This window comes from Nasonia vitripennis, assembly GCF_009193385.2.
Source record: "Nasonia vitripennis strain AsymCx chromosome 1 unlocalized genomic scaffold, Nvit_psr_1.1 chr1_random0002, whole genome shotgun sequence".
Taxonomy (NCBI): domain Eukaryota; kingdom Metazoa; phylum Arthropoda; class Insecta; order Hymenoptera; family Pteromalidae; genus Nasonia; species Nasonia vitripennis.
In genome coordinates, this window is record NW_022279588.1 from 4592602 (window position 1) to 4613798 (window position 21197).

General features: G+C 33.8%; 1 protein-coding gene across 9 annotated transcripts in view; it reads left to right on the forward strand.

Moving 5' to 3' along the window:
- Cox15 (COX15 homolog, cytochrome c oxidase assembly protein) overlaps positions 1-21197 on the forward strand; it is a 206735-nt gene that overhangs the window by 12327 nt on the left and 173211 nt on the right. For 2 of the 9 annotated variants that reach the window (XM_032601201.1, XM_031928538.1), the window contains one exon: positions 7766-7971. In XM_032601201.1, the coding sequence (XP_032457092.1) occupies positions 7969-7971 (3 nt within the window). In that variant the 5' untranslated portion in view covers positions 7766-7968. 9 annotated transcript variants of the gene reach the window in all.

Consider the following 21197-nt stretch of genomic DNA (forward strand, 5'->3'; position numbering starts at 1 on the left):
CTACGTCTAGGTCTACCTAGAGGTCGCGTTACCATCGGCCTGCCCTTCATGACACGCGCTGCCGTACGGTCGTCTCCCATTCTCGCTACGTGCCCTGCCCATCCCAATCTGCGCGATTTTATTATTCTGTTAATATTTGGTGACGCGTACAGATTGTGTAACTCATCATTGTGTAGTCTCCTCCATTCCCCGGTTTCCTCATCTTTCTTCGGCCCGTATATTTTCCGCAAGACTTTATTTTCAAATACCCTAAAACGGTTGTCCGCCTGCTTAGTGAGAGCCCACGTTTCGCACCCGTACAGAACCACCGGCAGTATTATTGTCCTGTATATTCTTATTTTAACGTTTTTAGACAACAGCCTCGACTTAAGTAAATTACTCACGGCGTAGAAGCAAGCATTACCCGAATGGAGTCTCTTATTTATTTCGACATTAATCTCGTTTCTATCATTTATGGTCGTACCCAGATACCTGAATTCGCTAACCTTTTCAAAAGTAAAATTCCCAACTCTGAGATCTTCCTCCCCTCTGCAGATGCCTAGCTTATCCACAATCATGTACTTTGTTTTTGATTCACTCACTTCTAACCCTGTATACTACACCGCTTTTATGAGGATTTCCGCGTTTCTTGCTACCGTTTCCCTACAATCCCCCAGTATATCCAAATCATCTGCGTAGCCTAGTATCTGCGTTGTTCCATTAAGCGTTGCGCCCAGCTGGCTAACCTGCATTTTTCTAACGGCATACTCTAACGTTAAGTTGAACAGCACCGTAGAGAGCCCATCCCCTTGTTTTAAACCATCGCGTATCATAAAGGGTTCTGATACATTACCGCCTACTCGGACCTTTCCCGTGCTTCCGTTAAGACATATTTGAATTAACCTCACGAGTTTTTTCGGTACACCGAGAAGTACTAGAATTTGATACATTTTGCTTCGCTTAATAGAGTCGTACGCTTTTTTAAAATCTATAAATAGTTGGTGTATGGTTTCGCAAAATTCCCACTTTTTCTCTAACAACTGTCTTATGGTAAACATTTGATCGCTCGTCGATCTGTTGCGCCGAAATCCGCACTGATAATCTCCTACTATATCTTACGCGAATGGAGTGAGTCTAGCTTGTATTACGTTTGACAGAACTTTGTAGCACGTTGCTAAAAGTGAAATACCCCTATAGTTATTGCAGTCTGTCTTATCTCCCTTTTTAAAAATCGGTATAATGATAGATTCCTTCCAATTTTCGGGTATTGTTTCATTTTTCCAGATGGCACATACTAGTTTATAGATTTTGAAAGTGAGCTCGACGCCCCCATATTTGAGTAACTCAGCTGGTATAGAGTCATTTCCCGCGGCTTTGTTGTTTTTTAGTTTTTTAATCGCGGCCTCTACTTCTTGGTAGCTCGGTTCCTCCACGTGGGGTTCAGCAGTGTGAATTTCGTCCCCTAATTCTTCGCTATTTTCGTGCACGTTTAATAATTTATCGAAATAATTTTTCCACAGCGACAGTAATTCGTTGTCATTTGTTACGAGGTCCCCGTTTTCGTCCTTCATCAATTGCGCTCTACTCCTAAAACCCTTTCTGATGGCGTTAATCCCTCTGTACATTTCGCGGGGGTTATTTTCCTTACTGTTAGTTTCTATTCTCCTAATAAGATTCTTTTGATACTCCCGCTTCTTATTTCTGTAGATCGCGCTCGTCTGTTTCCTTACGTTAGAATACTCTTCTACGGTCCTATCGCTTCTATTTTGTAAGCTATCTAATTTAGCCTTTTTGCGCCTTTCAAACCAGAGTTCGCACTCTTCGACAAACCATGGTTTGCTCTTTGGCTTTTTCTTTTTATCCAGTACTTTGTTCGCGGCCTCTTTTACCGTTTTTTCGATGTCCCCCCATAAGCTATTCGGTTCGTCATTCCCCTCCGGCGATGTGTTTGCTTCTTCAAGTGCCTGAAACCTGTTATTAATTTCTATCTGGTACCTAATTCGCTCTGTTCTATCTCGTAGTTTCTCAATATCGAAGCTTTCTACCTTGTTTGCTCGCTTACTATTTTGATTCGCTACTAGTCTAGCTCTTAATTTGGCTACTACTAGGAAGTGGTCCGAGTCGCTATCTGCCCCTCTGTAAGCCCTTACGTCAAGAACATTAGTATGACGTCTTTTTTCAATGAGGAAATGATCAATTTGGTTCTGTGTGGCCCCGTCCGGCGATGTCCACGTTGCCTTGTGTATGTTCTTGTGCTTAAAACACGTAGTTTTGATTATAAGATCTTTTGCCGCCGCGAAATTTATGACCCTAATACCGTTATCATTGCTGGCTTCGTGCAGGCTTTCCTTACCTATAGTAGGCCTAAACATTTCCTCCCTACCTATTTTAGCATTGAAATCGCCTAATACTATTCTTGTGTCGTAAGACGCGAACTGGTCGATTACCTGCTCTAAAGTTTCGTAATAGAGATCCTTAGCTTCTTCTTCTTTGTCCTACGTAGGACAGTGTACATTAATAAATACATATCTATACCATTCACCTTCGATAATGATGTACGAGAGCCTATCATTGACGGATTTGAAACTTTTAACCGAATGTATGATGCTTTTGCTTACGAGAAATCCGGTGCCTAGAGATCCCCGACTCCCGGCCCCATACAGGTACGTGAAGTTACCCGATGCTAGTACTCCGCCATCTGGCCACCGCGATTCCTGTATTGCTACCAAATCTAGATTGTACCTATCAGCTTCCTTTACGAGTTCTTTAAACGCACCTGCTCTGTATAGACTGCGAACATTCCAAGTTCCGACCCTTAAGTCCCTTTTGGTTCGGATTTGATTTTTTTGAGCCATGATGTTATGTTAAACCCGGGGGAGCGCGAGATACTCGCGTAAAATCTAGAATTTTGTTCCACGAAAATTAGTTTTAAATATAATTTATAATTTTTATGCGGAGCCTGTACGGGGTGTTACAAATGTGACATTTGTTTAAAAAGAGTTAAATAAATGTATGCTGCAAATCACTTAATTAGCGATTAATGAGTGCAGAAATACCTAATAAAAATGAAAATGAAAAACTTCACCTTAGCAGCAGTCGCTACCGCAAGGGATATGTCACTACGCAAAAAGACACTGCGTAGATCGGCTGCGGGGTTTTTGAAGCCTTGGTACCAATGCAAGCAGTTATGAAATTAAGATGAAGAAGATCGCGGTAGTCCAATCAACATTCGCCACACCAAGGATTGACGCGTACGCTTTGCAGTCGTGGTTCGCGCGCGAGGAATGCTGACACAGAGGTCAGAGCACTCGCTCCGATTTTCGGTGCTCAGTGTGTGTTGCAATCTAGTTGCTTCGTCTCGATCGGTTGTAAATACGTTGTCTGCTTGAGTGCATGGTTGCAGTCACGCAGGCGTCATTTGTAGTCGTATATAAATATATGCATATATATTCTCATGTACTCGTACATACATACTCTTGCACACATATGAGCAAATCCACGAACGAGTGGAAACAACTCGGGTGTTGGAAGTTTAGAATTTCAAATTGATGGCACACCTACCAGACCAACTTATTTTCATTCTTTGGACCCTCTGGATTGAGAAAAAGCGCGCGTGCATGGCCGATAGCTTGCCAAACTTTTTGTTGGACAGTTTAAATTCTATTATGGGAATTCGACATGGAGAAAATTAACGAAAATAACCCATGGTTCTAATTCATCTACTCAATATCTGAAGGCGAAATACAAAAATGTGTATTACTAGGATCGAAGTCTCAAAAGAGAGCTTTAATTTGCGGGCTAGTGGGTTAAAAATGGTTGCCTAGGTCAAAAGTTGTCTAGGTTTAAAAATGGCAAAAAATCACAAATATTTAGATTTTTTTCAAAAACCGTCAATTTTTCTCTATCTTAAAAATTCTTATAACTTTTGATCTGAGCAGTCAACTTTAACCATCAGGGGCACAAATTAAAGCTCTTTTCTTTTACTTTTATTTTTTTTAAACTAAGATTAACACTTTTATTTTACGATACCAGCAGCGCCACGAGCCAGCGAGGGGCAGCAGCAGAAGCAGCGTTAGAGCGGCGAGAGCGTGCAACACACTTGTATATCTGTATATATTGAGTGGCGAGCGCAGCGGCGCGAGAGAAGGAATTCGACGCAGCGACGGCGCGGCGCACGCATTATATTATAAGTGTGTAAATGATTTTTGTATAGGTATGAATGAGTGTGTGCAAGTATGAAGGTGAGAGTTTTTCCGGCGGCTCGATCCCCACTCTCTCCGTGGCCTATAAAAGGACCCGCTCAACCCGTACTAGCTCTCTAGCCGAAGCGCAACTTAATCACCAGCTCAACTAAAGCGCCTAGTCCCTGCTCTTGAGCAAATTACGCCTCGAGCAAGTAAAAGACTTAGAATATTTTCGAATATTTCTTGAACTTATAAAATTTCTGTATCTCAAATACTTATAAATTTGTCGAGTCAAAACTGATAACGCAACTAACGCGTATCAGTCTAGAACTATATTATTTCGAATCGTTTATATACTTAGAAAAATCTGAAAGATTAGTTTTCTTCCCAGAAATAAACTTTGATTGTTCCTTAGCGATGAAGTGATGAGGTATCAACTTTTCTAGGCTAGAACATAAAGTTTCAATAAATTCTTGCGATGTTAGGTATTGTTTTATCAAAGTGTATCTATCGGTTGATTGCCACGTGCTGAAGATGACTTGATCCATAATGTTCTCGACGTAATTAGAAAACTTTTGAATGTCCGGACAAAATTTGCATTATATATATGCCTATCAATTATGGCCGTTTTTTGTCCATTTTCATTGTCCTGTATATAGCTGACTGTAAAATAAAAATGTTAATCTACAATTTGAGCCCCGGATGGTCGAAATTGACTGCTGAGATTAAAAGTTTTAAGGATTTTAAAATAAAGAAAAATCGTTGATTTTCGTAAAAAATCGAAAAATTGGTGATTTTTTGCCATTTTCAAGCCTAGACAACTTTTGACCTAAGCAACCATTTTTATCCCATCAGCTCTCAAATTAATTCTTTTTTTTTTAATTCTTTGATTCTATTAAAACACAATTTTGGATTGCGCCTTCAGACAAAAAGTGGCAATTTTCTGGTTTTCGTTAATTTTCCCCGTGTTTAATTCCCATAATAGAATTTAAACTGTCCCGCAAAAAAGTTTGGCAAGCGATCGGCCATGCATGCGCGCATTTTCTCATTCCAAATGGCCCAAAGAACCAAATAAAGTTGGTCTGGTAGGTGTGCCTTCAATTTGAAATTCTCAACTTGCAACACCTGAGTTGTTTCCACTCGCTCGTGGATTTGCTCATATATACATATATATTTATATAATTTGAACATGGCACATTACAGTATTAACAAAAAATGTCTTGATGATGATCATAAAATTTGTATTGATAGGCTGTTTCCGAATAAAGATAATTTACGCATATCTTTTGAACAAGTACAGTATCAGACTAATTATTATGATTGCGGTGTTTTTGCTATAGCATTTGCAGTCGCTATTGTATCTAATATTTGCCCATGCAATGTACAATTTAATATTAGTAAAATTCAAGAACATTTGATTGGAATGTATTATACATTAACTTTATCATTTTTTCCAATATCAAAAGATTATAAAAATAAAATTTATTTTGAAACAATTGCTAAAATTTTAAATATGAGAAACATTGCTCACGCAATAAAATTTTCTGAATTTAAATTAAATTTTGATAAAATTAATATCGAAACTTGAGGTATCATATACAGCAATCATTAATTAACTCTTTTACAATCCAACACAAAGAAAAAGTAACTGCTAAACATTAATTAGAAAATAATATAGATAAATAATAAGTTTAGCTGATAAAATAACTGATAATTGTATTTATCATTTTGAAAGAATCATACTAATGGATGTGGATAACAATGACATTGTATATTTATCAAATCAAAATAGCAAAAAAAAACTTCATCAAAATGAAAATTTGTTTGAAACAGTATAGTATTTTATAATACATTATCGATAATAGATCAATAGATAAGATATTATTAAATACACAGATAATAGATCAATAGATAATTGATTTATTTTTTATATACAGCCCATACTTATTATTAAAATTCAATTGTCACATTAACGTTCAAGTGTGTTCAAATGTATACTGCGTTAAATATTTATTTAAACGTACATTTAAAATTGAGTTATATTAATGTGATTATAAGTATTAGATGCAATTAGAATTGTACTTAATTTTAAATATTTTGATATTTCAACACTAAAATATGTATACATGTATAAGAAAGGCTTCAACATTATTTACAGTTTATGCATAATACTTCTCAAACTCTTCAAAATTTTCATTAATTATTTATTGTTTAATTTCTGATTCACCTCTCAGGAGTACTTCAGCAAATATACATCATTCAGGTCACTTCCTGTTTATTTTCGGTATATTTTCGGTCACTTCCGGTTCATTTTGTATTTTTTCCAATTACTTCTGGTTCAGTTCCGGTTGACTTTCGGTCTACTTCCGGTCATTTTCCGGTTTACCCCAACCCCTAAGGAGAGGTAGTTTTGGGGATGAAGTGAACTTATAGCCGGAAACTACAGTCACATTTTAATATAATAGAGAATATTTTTATTTGAAACTTACTTGGCACAGTAATAAATATTTATAAGAGGATGGGCAACTAACTCTTGGTTTTTCATAATCAATTGCATTTGTTAAGTTTCAAGACATTTTTTGCCGTGCACTGTTGACTCTGAACTCGATCAGTAAAGGTTGGGTTTCGGACCCCCTTTAAATAATGCAACTAAAATACATGAAAAAAGTATATCAAGATAAGTAAATTCACCCTTCTATGAACAGCAGTCTAAAAGCATTTACAGTTTAGCAGCATTGTCTGGATTTCACACATCGGCGTTTAAAAATATTCAATTTATTTTAGCACTATCAATGGCAAACAGAAAAACGTGGCTTTTCTTGGTCAAAGTATCTTGAGCATACTAAAGCATAAGCAGCATCAGTTAGATAATTGAAAGATGCTTTTCCGTATGGTAAAAATAACTTTAACGTAGGAACGAAATTAGAAGGTATTCGTTCAAATCACCCATCACATTATTGTGTCTTGACTATTGCAGAAATTATCGGTTAGTAAACCAAGATATTATTTATTGTTTTCAAATGAAATTCGCATACCGTGAAGAAACATAATAAAAAGATGTGTGTTTATAAAAGTATTGATGTGCTACGTGCCTCGTAACATAATTACAATCAACATTTTGCTAAAAAAATGTTTGAAAACATAAATAATTAAATGTAAAATGTTTACAGTAAATGAAGGATTATAAACTTTTGTACATGTATACTGCAAAGAAACATAATAAAAACATGTATATTTACAAAAGAATTGATGTGCTACGTGACCCCGGACATTTTCGCGATCAATATTTTGCTAAAAAATGTTAAAAAAGCATAAATGTAAAATTTTTTACGGTAGGAAATATAATAGTTTAATACTTTGTAGATACAAAATACAATCAGTCTTTTTTGATTACAGTATAAAAGTAATATTCGCTTATAATTTGCAATGGTCCATCCAATAAAGTTTAGTTGTATTAGTCTCATAAGGATGCCAGGTTGCAGTTCAATAATTAAAAGGGCATGGCAAGACCTTTACTTATGTTAAAATTTACAATTTATTTATTTATTGAAATGATGTTTCAAGTTTTACTGAATATAATATAAATTGTATTCATATTTCAGCAACAGGTAAAAACCATCAAGAAATAAGTATGTTGTACATCACAATATGTTATGCAAAACTATCACAAGGAACATGTTATCATAGTTTTCCAAAACATAAAAGAATCAACAATAATTTATGGCCTGTAATTGAAGTGAACTAGTAAAGCATTCATCATACGTGTTGTCGTCAGAATATGCCTATTTGGAAATAAAAATTTAAAATGGTAAGAAGACAAGGTTTTTGAAGGATTAGTGAAGTTAAGAAGGAAAATATGTCAGCTTTACGTATCATACTATTATACACCTACTTTTACAAGGAAATTTTGAATTCTAGTCATGAGGTAACCCAGTGTTTCATTGGCTACAAGGCGTCTCTCAACAGCCTTTTGATTGCAGACTTGTGATGACTCTTGTCAGAGGGATCATAGATATATATGATTCCTGCCATGGTGAATTCTCTCATTTTTATCAGTCCAGATCTTGAAGAAATTGTGATTGAATTTAAGCAGACATTTAAAGTTGACAATGATGCTTTGAACAGTCTCTGGCCTAATGAATCCCTTGATCAGATCAGTTGGTCCCATTTGTGTACCAAACATCAGATTGAATTCTATGGGTTTAGTAAAATGAGTTTAAGTGATGAGAGTTTTCATGTTGAACTTCTCAAGTACAGCTCCTATCTCGTCTTTGATTATGCCATTAAGTTTGATTACTATGTTCTTACAGTCATTTTTGGTATCCTCTGTTGCTTTCTAATCTGCATAGACCTTTTCCATTTGGGCCTTTATTAAGTGATCCAGTCCATTTTCCATTTTTTACATCTTTGACCATCAAGTCTGCAAATCTTTGCACATGGCCAGATGCCTTCAAAGCAGATTCTGGAGTGAGAATAGAATTATCTATTTCCAGCATCTGTTCCTCGAGCACGAAAACGTTTCACCAGGCACTAAGGAGATTTGCTTTAATGGTACAACAAAGTTGTTGCATCGGAGACCAAGGAGAGCTCCTTGTACTTCAGGAACTTCATGAGCAGTTTAAGCTCTGCCACGGCTTTCTGGACATCCAACTCTGGGGCTCCATTTACTTTGAGCTTGCGGACCAGGTCTCCCTAAAATTCATTCTCTCAAATAAATAATTTGTCACTAATTTTAAATTGTTTTAATGCTTTAACTTGTCATCAATCAATAATCAAAAAGTCAAATCATAGTTTTGTTTAAATATGACATCATATAAAAATAAAAGTAAACCTACAATAACAATATTATTTTCATCAGTATTTGTATGTACAAAATACAGAAGTCAAAGAAATTTGATAAATCCCATATGTGTTTATCGTTCACCTTCTACTAATGCTGTTACCGTATCACCCATCTGTATATTTTCTTTTTGCAAGTTGCCTTTATACTCTTAGAGAATCAACATCCATCAACATAAATGAGGTAATTTACAAAATTAAGCTTCTCTTTTTTATGAATAGAAGCTTACCATTCTTTACTGCGATAGCGTGAATAGTACATGTATAAAATCCAGTCGTCATGTATAAGGCAGTCTTCAAGTTCTGGAGGAGGATGTTTATCAGTATATCCAATATTTATTACATCTTCAATGGAGACAGCCCTCTCTCCAATATGCTCAGCCAAAGAGGTACTAAGAGGCCTAAGAAAGCCATTAATCGGTCACACAGTACTTTACGTTAAGTTCATTGACAAGTCGTTAAAGAACAATCGAGGAATTTATATCTGTAATTAAAAAATTTATGTAAAATAGAAGAGCTTGAACAGCGCACTTCGCGCGCCCTAACCTACAAGACATTGAGACTTCCTGACTTACAAGGAAAGGTACCCAACCCGAACTCACCGATTTTGATGATTTTCATATATGTTGTAGAACATAAAAAAATAAGAGACACGTATTTTTTTTATCGGCTAATTTTCACTTTTAAGGGGTAAAAACCTCCCCTAAAGTTAACCCCCAAAAAGCGTTTTTTTTAAATATCTCGGCTTAAAATTAATATTTTTCAATGAAACAAATTGGAGGTTATTTCTTACAAAAAGAGCAAGTATTTCATGGTGATTTGAAGAGTAAGGGTAGCATCCCCTATGTTTTAGGGGTTGAAAACATATATTTTTTGGCATAATTTTATAATAAAAATGTTTAAACCGACTAAAAAAAATTGGAAAAAATGTTTAAACATCCTTAATAACAAAATTTAGTTGACGTCTTTCGGTGTTTTCATAAATATTACCCCTAAGGGGGTAAACCACCCCTAACACAAAATAACTGTAAATATGTAATTCAATACATAATATTTCGTAGAAAGTTTGTATATAGGGGTTTTCGAGATCGCTCTTTACAAATCTGATATCAGATTTTAAAAATACAAAATGGCGAAACCAATGTGGTGGACGAAAATGTCGAAAAAAAATTTTAACTTTCAAAAAAACTTGTTTACAAATGTGTGATCTTTGTAGCCTGTACATGTGAACTAAAGAGCCTTAAACCCTAAACCCCTAAAGAACAAATAGGCTAAATGGTTGTGCTTTTTAACCAAACCACCTCAAATTCCTAAATTTGTAAACAAGAAAATTCTGTGTGTGAAGCAGTTTTATAATTTCCGTAGAAATTGTTATCAGAATGTTATTGAAATTCCTTTATTGTAAATTCAACTTATAATGTATTTTTGTTTATAATATTAGAGAATAATAATAATCTACAATCTTTTATCTTTTGCCATAGTGCATTTTTTGTATTGAGCATAAAATATATTATTTTACGATGTTTTTACAATAATGGTAGTCCTCATAAAAGTGTTTAAAGCACAATGCTTTTTTGCACCAACCACATCGTACAATTGCAATGTTTGTGCACCCTTCTATTTCACAATGTGTTGCACAAGACTTTCCAAAACTGAAATCTATAGGATTATCAAATTTATCTGGTTTGTCATTGACGTAACCGCTTTTATACCAGGAATATTTAAACAAATCTATATATCTCGGTGAAGACAGTTGGTTGTGAACCAATGATTGAAGTTTAATTATATTATTTCTCACATGTAAATTCATATCATGATCCATTAACATTACATTATCAGAAAATGTTCGGACAAAGTTTTTCCAAATACGGAATCCATAGACATCAAGTGGTTGTATTTTTCCTGTGGTTCCAGTTGGAATTTTTTTTATGTTAATAATTTTATTTTGTGGCATTGTTTCTTCTATAACTTTGTCACAATGACCACTCCAAGAATCAAGTAATAGTATTGAGTGATGGCCTACATAGGGATAAAATATTTTTTCCAACCAGATTTTGAAGTGATCTGCAATTAAACGACTTACTAATTAACTGATCAACGATATTACAATGTAAAAATTGTTATTAGTTCCCTTACTTGTTGTTAATTTTCCAGATTTGGATGCTTCCACGTACACGTTTTCTGGTCTAAATATGTTTTGTTCTACAATAGGGCCAAACTTGCCACTTGGTTCCTTTAAAACAAGAAATAGCGGTGACAACAGTTGTCCAGTAGCTGATATTAGTGGCTGTATAGTATAACTATGCGTTGTTGCTGAAATTGACTGTACCAGACATTGCACTTGCTTTTCTCCTTCTACTGCTAATGTTCTTCCAGAATGCATTTCTAGCTGAAATCCGCTCTGATCTGTATTATACAAATTTTCGAGTCCAATCCTTGGTATACACGATTTAACGTCATCGATAAATGCTTCAGCTTTAGCCGTAAGTTCTGCACTACTTTCTAGTATTTTTCTTGTTATGAACTTATTTATTTTCCTAGAAACTATTCGGTGTGCTTGCTTAAATTTGAGTAACCAATGTTTAGAAGCTTTGAATCTAATATCATCAAAACCAATTTCTTTTTTAGCTTGTAAGGCCCATCGAATTATATCTTCATCATGGATAATTGAACCACTGTCGAGAGCTGCTTGAAAATTATCCAGGGTATACTGACAAATTTGTGCTACTTTTTCTCTATACGTGCCACCTTTATTAATTGAATGAGCCCAACGACGTAGCTGACTAATAGATGATACTTTTTTGAATCTGTTTTGCACTGTTTTGAGACTTAAATTTTGCTTCGTTTTGCTACTTCTCCAAAATTCTACAGCTCTTTTTGTATTCAAAATCTAGTTCTTCATTATCTGCTGTACATTGATTTGTTGGTGCTATATCCGGATCAGGAAAATGATGTTGCACTTCATCTTCAATTATTTCCACATTATGGTCTTAATATATTATGGTCTTTATACTCTTCTTGAAAATCCAAAGAGTCATCAGTAATCATTTCTACATCGTTGAAATCATGTGTTGCATCTATTAAAATTTCTTTTATTTTTTCGGCCAACTCTGTTTCGTGATAATTCGTGACACTATCTGGTATGTTTAACGCTTGAAAGTATGCTAATAATAAGTTTAGAACGTTTAACGGATTAATTTTCATTTTTCAATCTAAAATGAAAACAAGCGGTAAAATTTATACAAGCTGTGTTTTTGCATGTAAGGCACGACTGCTACATTTCTACCAGAATAAAACGAGTGAATGTAAATTGAACCAAATCATTAATTTATGCATTGGAGAAGAATTCTCGTTCCACTTTGTGATGTTCGGAAAACTCAATTTTTGGTTTTATTCAACTTTTATTCACTTTGAAATTGAATAATATAAATCTATATAAAATCACTAAAGAAAATTTTCTACAACTGTATTATACCACTGACAAACAAAAAGACGTACTATTTGTACTTTCCGGTATCGAACTAGAATACCCACAAAACTCACTCACTGCCTAAAAAATAACACAGGCAGCTGAGGTAAATACTCGATGAAAACAATCTAAAAAAAGAACATACTGATTCGCACATATTGTCAACAACTTTTATGAGTGAAAGACATTTATCTGTGGAATTATCATTGAATGTACGATAACATTCATTAAACTAATGAATGCATATAAAATTCCCTTTCAATAACAACGTGTTCTTTAATTGCAAATGAAGTTCGAGTATTAATATTCTTTTATGTATTTTTACCAATAACAAAAATTATCATAGTAATATAATAATAATAATAATAAGAAGAAGAATAAGCATAATTGTAATAGCAATAATAACAGTAATACTGATAATAGCAATGATAATGAAAAATAATAATAATAATTAGAATAATATTTATTATTAAATTTAGATTTTTTGATAAATTCATTAAATCGTATCAAATAGTATTATTATGGTATTTCAGACTGTAAATATTTTACTATAGATACAATAATCATTACTTCGAGAATTCATCTAAAAAACGTTTGGCTTACGAAATAATTGTAACAATGAAAAACTCCCAAGTTTGACAACATTAAATTTTATTACAAAACGCAAAAGAGTTTGATAAACTAATTTTATAAACCTATGTTTTTTCATTTGCAAAAAAGTGTGGACTTTTTGAATTTATAAAATTATATAATTATGCAATTTATGAAATACTTTATAATTTATGAAATTACTTTTGAAATTATGCTAATTTATAAAAGCAGAAAAATAAATAATCTTTGATTGAAACATAAAACGAGACGTTATTTGTTACATACAAAATGATAGAATAAAATATCGGTAATATGTCTATACTCGTGTCTACGGTAAAGCATAGGCCTTCGGCTTGTCTGGAGGTTAGGGGTTTGGAGTCGTTTGGTTAAAATGCACAACCATTTAGCCTATTTGTTCTTTAGGGGTTTAGGGTTTAAGGCTCTTTAGTTCACATGTACAGGCTACAAAGATCACACATTTGTAAACAAGTTTTTTTGAAAGTTAAAATTTTTTTTCGATATTTCCGTCCACCATATTGGATCCGCCATTTTGAATTTTCAAAATCTGATAACAGATTTGTAATCAGCGACCTCGAAAACCTCTATATACAAACCTTCTACAAAATATTATGGATTGAAGTATACTTATAGTTATTTTGTGTTAGGGGTGGTTTACCCCCCTAAGGGGAAGTATCTATGAAAAAACCGAAAAACTTAATTTGTTTATTATAGATGTTTACAAATTTTTTCCAAATTTTTTAGTCGTTTAAAACTTTTTTATTATATAAAATTTTTTTTCGATATTTCCGTCCGCCATATTGGATCCGCCATTTTGAATTTTCAAAATCTGATAACAGATTTGTAATCAGCGACCTCGAAAACCTCTATATACAAACTTTCTACGAAATATTATGTATTGAATTACATATTTACAGTTATTTTGTGTTAGGGGTGGTTTACCCCCTTAGGGGTAATATTTATGAAAACACCGAAAGACGTCAACTAAATTTTGTTATTAAGGATGTTTAAACATTTTTTCCAATTTTTTTTAGTCGGTTTAAACATTTTTATTATAAAATTATGCCAAAAAATATATGTTTTCAACCCCTAAAAAATAGGGGATGCTACCCTTACTCTTCAAATCACCATGAAATACATGCTCTTTTTGTAAGAAATAACCTCCAATTTGTTTCATTGAAAAATATTAATTTTAAGCCGAGATATTTAAAAAAAACGCTTTTTGGGGGTTAACTTTAGGGGAGGTTTTTACCCCTTAAAAGTGAAAATTAGCCGATAAAAAAAAATACGTGTCTCTTATTTTTTTATGTTCTACAACATATATGAAAATCATCAAAATCGGTGAGTTCGGGTTGGGTACCTTTCCTTGTTAGACGCATGCGCACTACATGAGCCAATCACAAAACGTCTATCTTGGCTTCACAACATCCGGTCATGACTTTTTTAGATAAGGAAAACTTTAACAATACTGTAAACCTCAGTTGGGATGAACAGGAAGTTTACCGGAAGTATGCCAGATGTAGACCGGAAATCAACCGGAAGTAGAGCGGAAGTAGAGCGGAAGTAATAAAAAAATACAAAATGACACAGAAGTGACCGAAAATGAGCGGCAATGAACCAGAAATATAACAAAAATGAACAGGAAACAACCAAAATAATGCATATTTGCTAAAATACTCTTAAGGGGTGACTTGAAAATAAATTAACAAATAGTTAATAAAAATTTTACAAAGTTTGAAAAGTATTATTTATAAACTGTAAATATTTTTGAAGCCTTTCTTATACATAATGTAACGGTTGCCAGTGCAATTAACGCACGTTGAGCACGTTACGACGTCTCTCCGGGACAGAATCAACATTCTGTATAATACTTCTGTTGTTACAGCTACTAAAGGCGCAGCATGTGAGAGAGTAAGAGAGACAGAGAGAGAATAAGCATCGAGAGAGAGATTTAAATTCAGCAACGTACAATGTTGCCACCTGCTCGCACACTGCTGTCAAGAGTTGACAACAGTGTGTCAGAGGGCATAGGTAAATCTGTGCTCGCGCTAGCGAGCCATTCCGAGTCTGTCTTCGCTCCGCTCCGTTTCGCGAATAGACACTCTGCGATTGCGATTATTGTGTGCGAGAGTTGCGAGGTCAACCGAACCGAGGACAATCCGTCCAAGACCATCTTCGCGTGGGTTAGAACGGCCTAGTTCTTATCAACTCTCGCTTACTCGGGCGACTTTAAGCCTCCTCTCTCTCTCACCTCGACTACATGCTGGTAGCTGGCATGCGCCCGTCTGGCGCGCTTGTGTAAGCCAAGCACCAATAACAGTTAGTCTAAGTTTTACAATAATTCGCGAGTGTTCATTGACTTTTCCTCCTTTTGAATCGACGTCCTGAGTACTACTATCACCGCCGCGTGTTCATACGTCTTTACGTCCGTGCGCGGATAGATTATAGTCGGTAGAATCTAGTGCCTTCTGCACAGCCGACGGAATCGGTGAATAGTAGCATAAACAACAAACAACTTAAAATAATAATGACGGCCAAGCTACCGTCATAATAAATAAATAAATATATATCTATATATAAACACACACACACACACACACACACATATATGTATACAAATTTTTAGTGTTGAAATATCAAAATATTTAAAATTATGCACAATTCTAAATGTATCTGATACTAAAAATTACATCAATATAATTCATTTTAAAAAATGTACATTTAAATAAATATTTAACACAGTATACAGTTGAATACACTTCAACGTTAACGTGACAGTTGAATTTAAATAAAAAGTATGGGCTATATGGAAAAACAAATCAATTATTTATCGATCTATTATCTGTGTATTTTATAATATCCCATCTATTGATCTATTATAAATAAGGTATTATAAAGTATTATACTGTTTTAATCAAATTTTCGATTTAATGAAGTTTTTTTGCTATTTTGATTTAATAAATATACAATGTCATTATAATCCACATCCATCAGTATGATTCTTTCAAAATGATGATTACAATTATTAGTTGTTTTACCAGCTAAATTTATTATTTTATTATCTATATTATTTTTTTATTGACTTTTAGCATTTATTTTTTCTTTCTGTTGGCTTCTAAAAGAGTTAATTATTGCTGTTTATAATTAATAATATAATATTAATTATATCAAAATATAATTTTAATTCTGCAAATTTTATTGCGTAAGTAACGTTTTTTAAAATTAAAATTTGAGCAATTGTTTCATAATAAATTTTATTTTTATGATCTTTTGATATTTGAAAAAATGTTAAATTTAATGTATCATACATTCTAATCAAATGTTCTCGTATTTTACTAATATTAAATTGAACATTGCATGGGCAAATACTAGATACAATAGCGACTGCAAATGCTATAGCAAAAACACCGCAATCATAATAATTAGTCTGATACTGTACTTGTTCAAAAGATATGCGTAAATTATCTTTTCTTAACACGTGCATGAAAAGACCCATTTCCATGCCTCTAAAGTGAATGGCAAGCTGCTCATTTCGAGCGTACGGGAGAGAATGGCTATTCCCTCCCGCTACTCATAAACACTCAAAAACACTCAAAAATAATCAAATTTTTGAAAATTTTTGAAAAATATTGATATTTTTTAAAAGAGAGTGGTTTACGACTCAAAATGCGCAACTTACCATTCACTCTATATGCATGAAAACGGGTCTTTACAGGAACTTGTCAAAAAAAGTACAGTGTGCAACAAGGGGGGAGGGCAATTTCTACCTCGGGTGAAATTTGAGCACTCGTCTCCGCCTCGGGCGCTTTCGGCGCCCTCGACTCCAACTCGTGCTCAAATCTCACCCTCGTTAGAAATCGCCCTCCCCCCCCCCCTAGTTGCACAATATGCTATTATTTGGAAACAGCTTATCAATACAAATTTTATGATCATCATTTAGACATACCCCTCCGGCAATGTGTTTGCTTCTTCAAGTGCCTGAAACCTGTTATTAATTTCTTTCTGGTACCTGATTCGCTCTGTTATATCTCGTAGCTTTTCAATATCGAAGCTTTCTACCTTGTTTGTTCGCTTACTATTTTGATTCGCTACTAATCTAGCTCTTAATTTGGCTACTACTAGGAAGTGGTCCGAGCCACTACCTGCCCCTCTATAAGCCCTTACGTCGAGGACGTTAGTATGACGTCTTTTTTCAATGAGAAAATGATCAATTTGGTTCTGTGTGGCCCCGTCCGGCGATATCCACGTTGCTTTGTGTATGTCCTTGTGCTTAAAACACGTAGTTTTGATTATAAGATCTTTTGTTGCCGCGAAATTTATGACCTTAATACCGTTATCATTGCTGGCTTCGTGCAGGCTTTCCTTCCCTATAGTAGGTCTAAACATTTTCTCCCTACCTATTTTAGCATTGAAATCGCCTAATACTATTCTTGTGTCGTAAGACGCGAACTGATCGATTACCTGCTCTAAAGTTTTATAATAGAGATCTGTTGGAGTGTGCGGATAAATAATAACACTGTGAGGTTAATTAATAATCTAATATATTTATAATAGCAGTGGCAATATAGCCTAGTCGGCAGTGCGTCCGCTCACATCGGAGTCTTGTAGTAGAGAGAGAAAATATGTAGTACAGTGCGGTATAGTCTGACTCTGCGAACGAGATTGTACAGTGTAGTATAGGCGCTTAGAGTATAGTCGCGAGCCATGCGCGATACGCTTGCTCTCGCGTGAGCTTGTCTGACTGCACGAAATCGTCGCAAACCAATAGATTGCGCGACGAGTACCATTTTAAGTATTACGACTGTATAAATTATCACATATTACGACAAGATCCTTAGCTTCTTTTTCTTTGTCTTCCGTAGGACAGTGTACATTAATAAATACATATCTATACCATTCACCTTCGATGATGATGTACGAGAGCCTATCATTGACGGATTTGAAACTTTTAACCGAATGTATGATACTTTTGCTTACGAGAAATCCGGTGCCTAGGGATCCTCCGCTCCCGACCCCATACAAGTACGTGTAGTTACCCGATGCTAGTACTCCGCCATCTGGCCACCGCGATTCCTGTATTGCTACCAAATCTAGATTGTACCGATCAGCTTCCTTTATGGGTTCTTTAAACGCTCCCGCATCCTCCTCTGCAGCAGGATTTTTGCCCATTTTTGTAATGTGTGGTGAAATAGATAGATTAAGAGATAAGTGATAATGTGAAGTGTTTTTTGTTGTGGTGCTTGCGTAGTGTTTCTAGATGAATGCGTTCGACAGTGTGGGCTCATCACACCCACGCCTGTTCCTATCGGCTGTCTGCGGCTGCTTATTCAATTTATTCGCAGCTAACCTCTTTCTCAGGGGCTGTTCCTCTATCTGCAACCTGAGGACGCGCTGTATAGTGGTGATAGGCACCCACCCGTCCGATCTGGACGACAACGCCCAAGAACCGCTTAGGGTAGCGGCATTGTAACAGTATAAAATTTTAATACATAACAAAATCACGTCAATGTTCTCGCCAGTAATAAATAACTATATGCATAGATAACTTTTTTGATAATATAAAAATGTTATGTTGCTTACTAGATAATAATGAGACATCATATTTTTCTATTTGTTTACTAAAATTTTAGCGTCTTTATTTTCATGATAACCAGTGATTGAATAATCAATTTAACTTGGCGGCAAAAATTTAGAAAAATTAAAATTCAAAAAAATTGAAGCATAAATGGCAATCTTCCTATATTATATAGTTATTTTGGCTATACTTCCCCCCCCCCACACACCTACCCCCCACACCCCCCTTACACAGAAATAACACAAATTTGTTATAATTAACTTACTCAAAATATATTGTTAGTTCTATATTTAAAGTTTAAAATTTATTTTAATTAGCATATTTAGAGACTGCTTTTTGCGTTATCGGGCTTGAGACCGTCATATTTGAAGAGAATTTTATAAGACAATTTATTTATATTCATTAAGTTTTACATTCATTAAGTTGAAGGTGAATAAGTGAGTATAAAGAACTTATTAAATTATTTGAAACAATCATTATTATATATAATCATTCAGTGAAACAATAATAGACAGTTTTCCACCCTGTTGGAGATAGTATTATAGAAAGAAGTATACTTATAAACGGTGAAAATATAACCAACAATAGACAGCTTTCTACACCACCCAAGGGGTACTGTCAGAAGCACTATATCAATTCCATATACTTTAGTCGCGTTGATTTTTTTTGCTTTTTTTATTTTATTGTATAAAAATTACCAATAATTTCATATAATTTTATGACATCAAATTATACTAAATTATGGTTATTGTTAAAAATGAATGAATTTTGTTCTAAAGATAATAGTGATTCATTTTTATCAATGAAAATGTTTATACAATAATGTAAAAAAAACGGTGGAATCATCGCCAAGAGCCCTATAAATAAACTAAAATAAAAATAATTTTACAATTACAAAATAATTTTTTAATATTATCCTAATGATTTGCGTTAACTCACTCATCAGCAACAATTTATAAATAATTTACAAATTATTCGGTTAAAAATCTATCTACACTATATTAAAATTACTAATTTGAGTAATTTTGTAAAAATCCCCCACGACTCGTCAATAATACTTTAATCATATATATTTTACGGTAAGAATGTTGTATCATCATGTCCGCAACTTATTACCGAAAAAAAAGATTTCTTTTGTATCTTAGTATTTTATGAAAAAAATGGTGTCTCGAAAATGTCCACTTTTTTGCGACCGCTTTCAAAACGTTATAAATAAGTGAAGGATATTTTTTCTTCGGTAAATATGTCTTAACCATTTGGCCGCGTTATATAAAAAAATAAAAATTAATTTAATTTTTTTTTTTCATAAAAATGCATTTTTATCGTATATGATTGATGGCATTTTCATGAATTTTGATTCATATGACAACTAGATACTATTTTGAATTATTTTGACATTTGTATGTTTTAAAGATACATATGATCATTTGAGGTGATCTTGAGATTTGGTCAAGATGAGATGGATGCTGCGATCAATGATTTTTGCAAATATCATATTTTTTTGAACGATTTTGTATGTATGTAACATAAATACATATGTATGTTTTAGAAATACATATAATCATTTGAGGTGATCTTGAGATTTGGTCCAGAGGAGATGAATACTGCGACTAATTATTTATGCAAATGTAATATTTTTTTGAAAGATTTTGGTTTTTGATTATGAAATGATGAATGCTATACGTATTTATGTATGTCGCAAGATGTAATCCGCGGATTTGACTAAATGAGATTGATGCTGCGACTAATTATTTTTGCAAATATGATATTTTTTTGAAAGATTTTGGTTTCTAATTATGAAATGATGAATGCTATACATATTTATGTATGTCGCAAGTTGTAATCTGCAGATTTGGTCTAGATGAGATTCATGCTGTGACTAATAATTTTTGTAAATGTGATTTTTTTTTAAGTTTTTGGTTACTGATTATGAAATGATGAATGCTGTATGTATTTATGCATATTATAAGATGCAATCTGTATATTTCGTCCAGGTGAAAGGAATGGTGCAAATAACTATACGCTTAAAAAAGAATTTTTATTTCCACATATTTTATTAATATATACATTATGGTAGATTTCATTGTTTATATAAACGTTACAAGTTTATCGGCGCAGTTTTAGTCCAATTAAAATACATTCTTTTTATAATATGTGTATCGCAAATTAACATCAAGACTTTTCATACAATAAGTATTGAAATTAATGTACATATATATACAGAAATGTACATAATGTAGACATTTGTATCAGTCGCAATGTCGTTTAAACTAAATGTTATAAATCTGTGTATATATATATATTTTTTTTTCATGTTTTCCATGGAAGTATCTTCGTATCGTTGTTTGATACTTTTATGTGAGGGTAGGATTTCGATATCGTAGAATTCAAGTCTGTAAGCATGCATTATTAGTCTTGGAGGAGTCCAAGCCTGTTCCTGCATACAAGTCTGGTACTGATATTATTGTAGATGATTATTCATGTTGAATTATAATTAATTTGACAGGGTAAAGACTGTCGTCAATAAATGTATCGCACATAA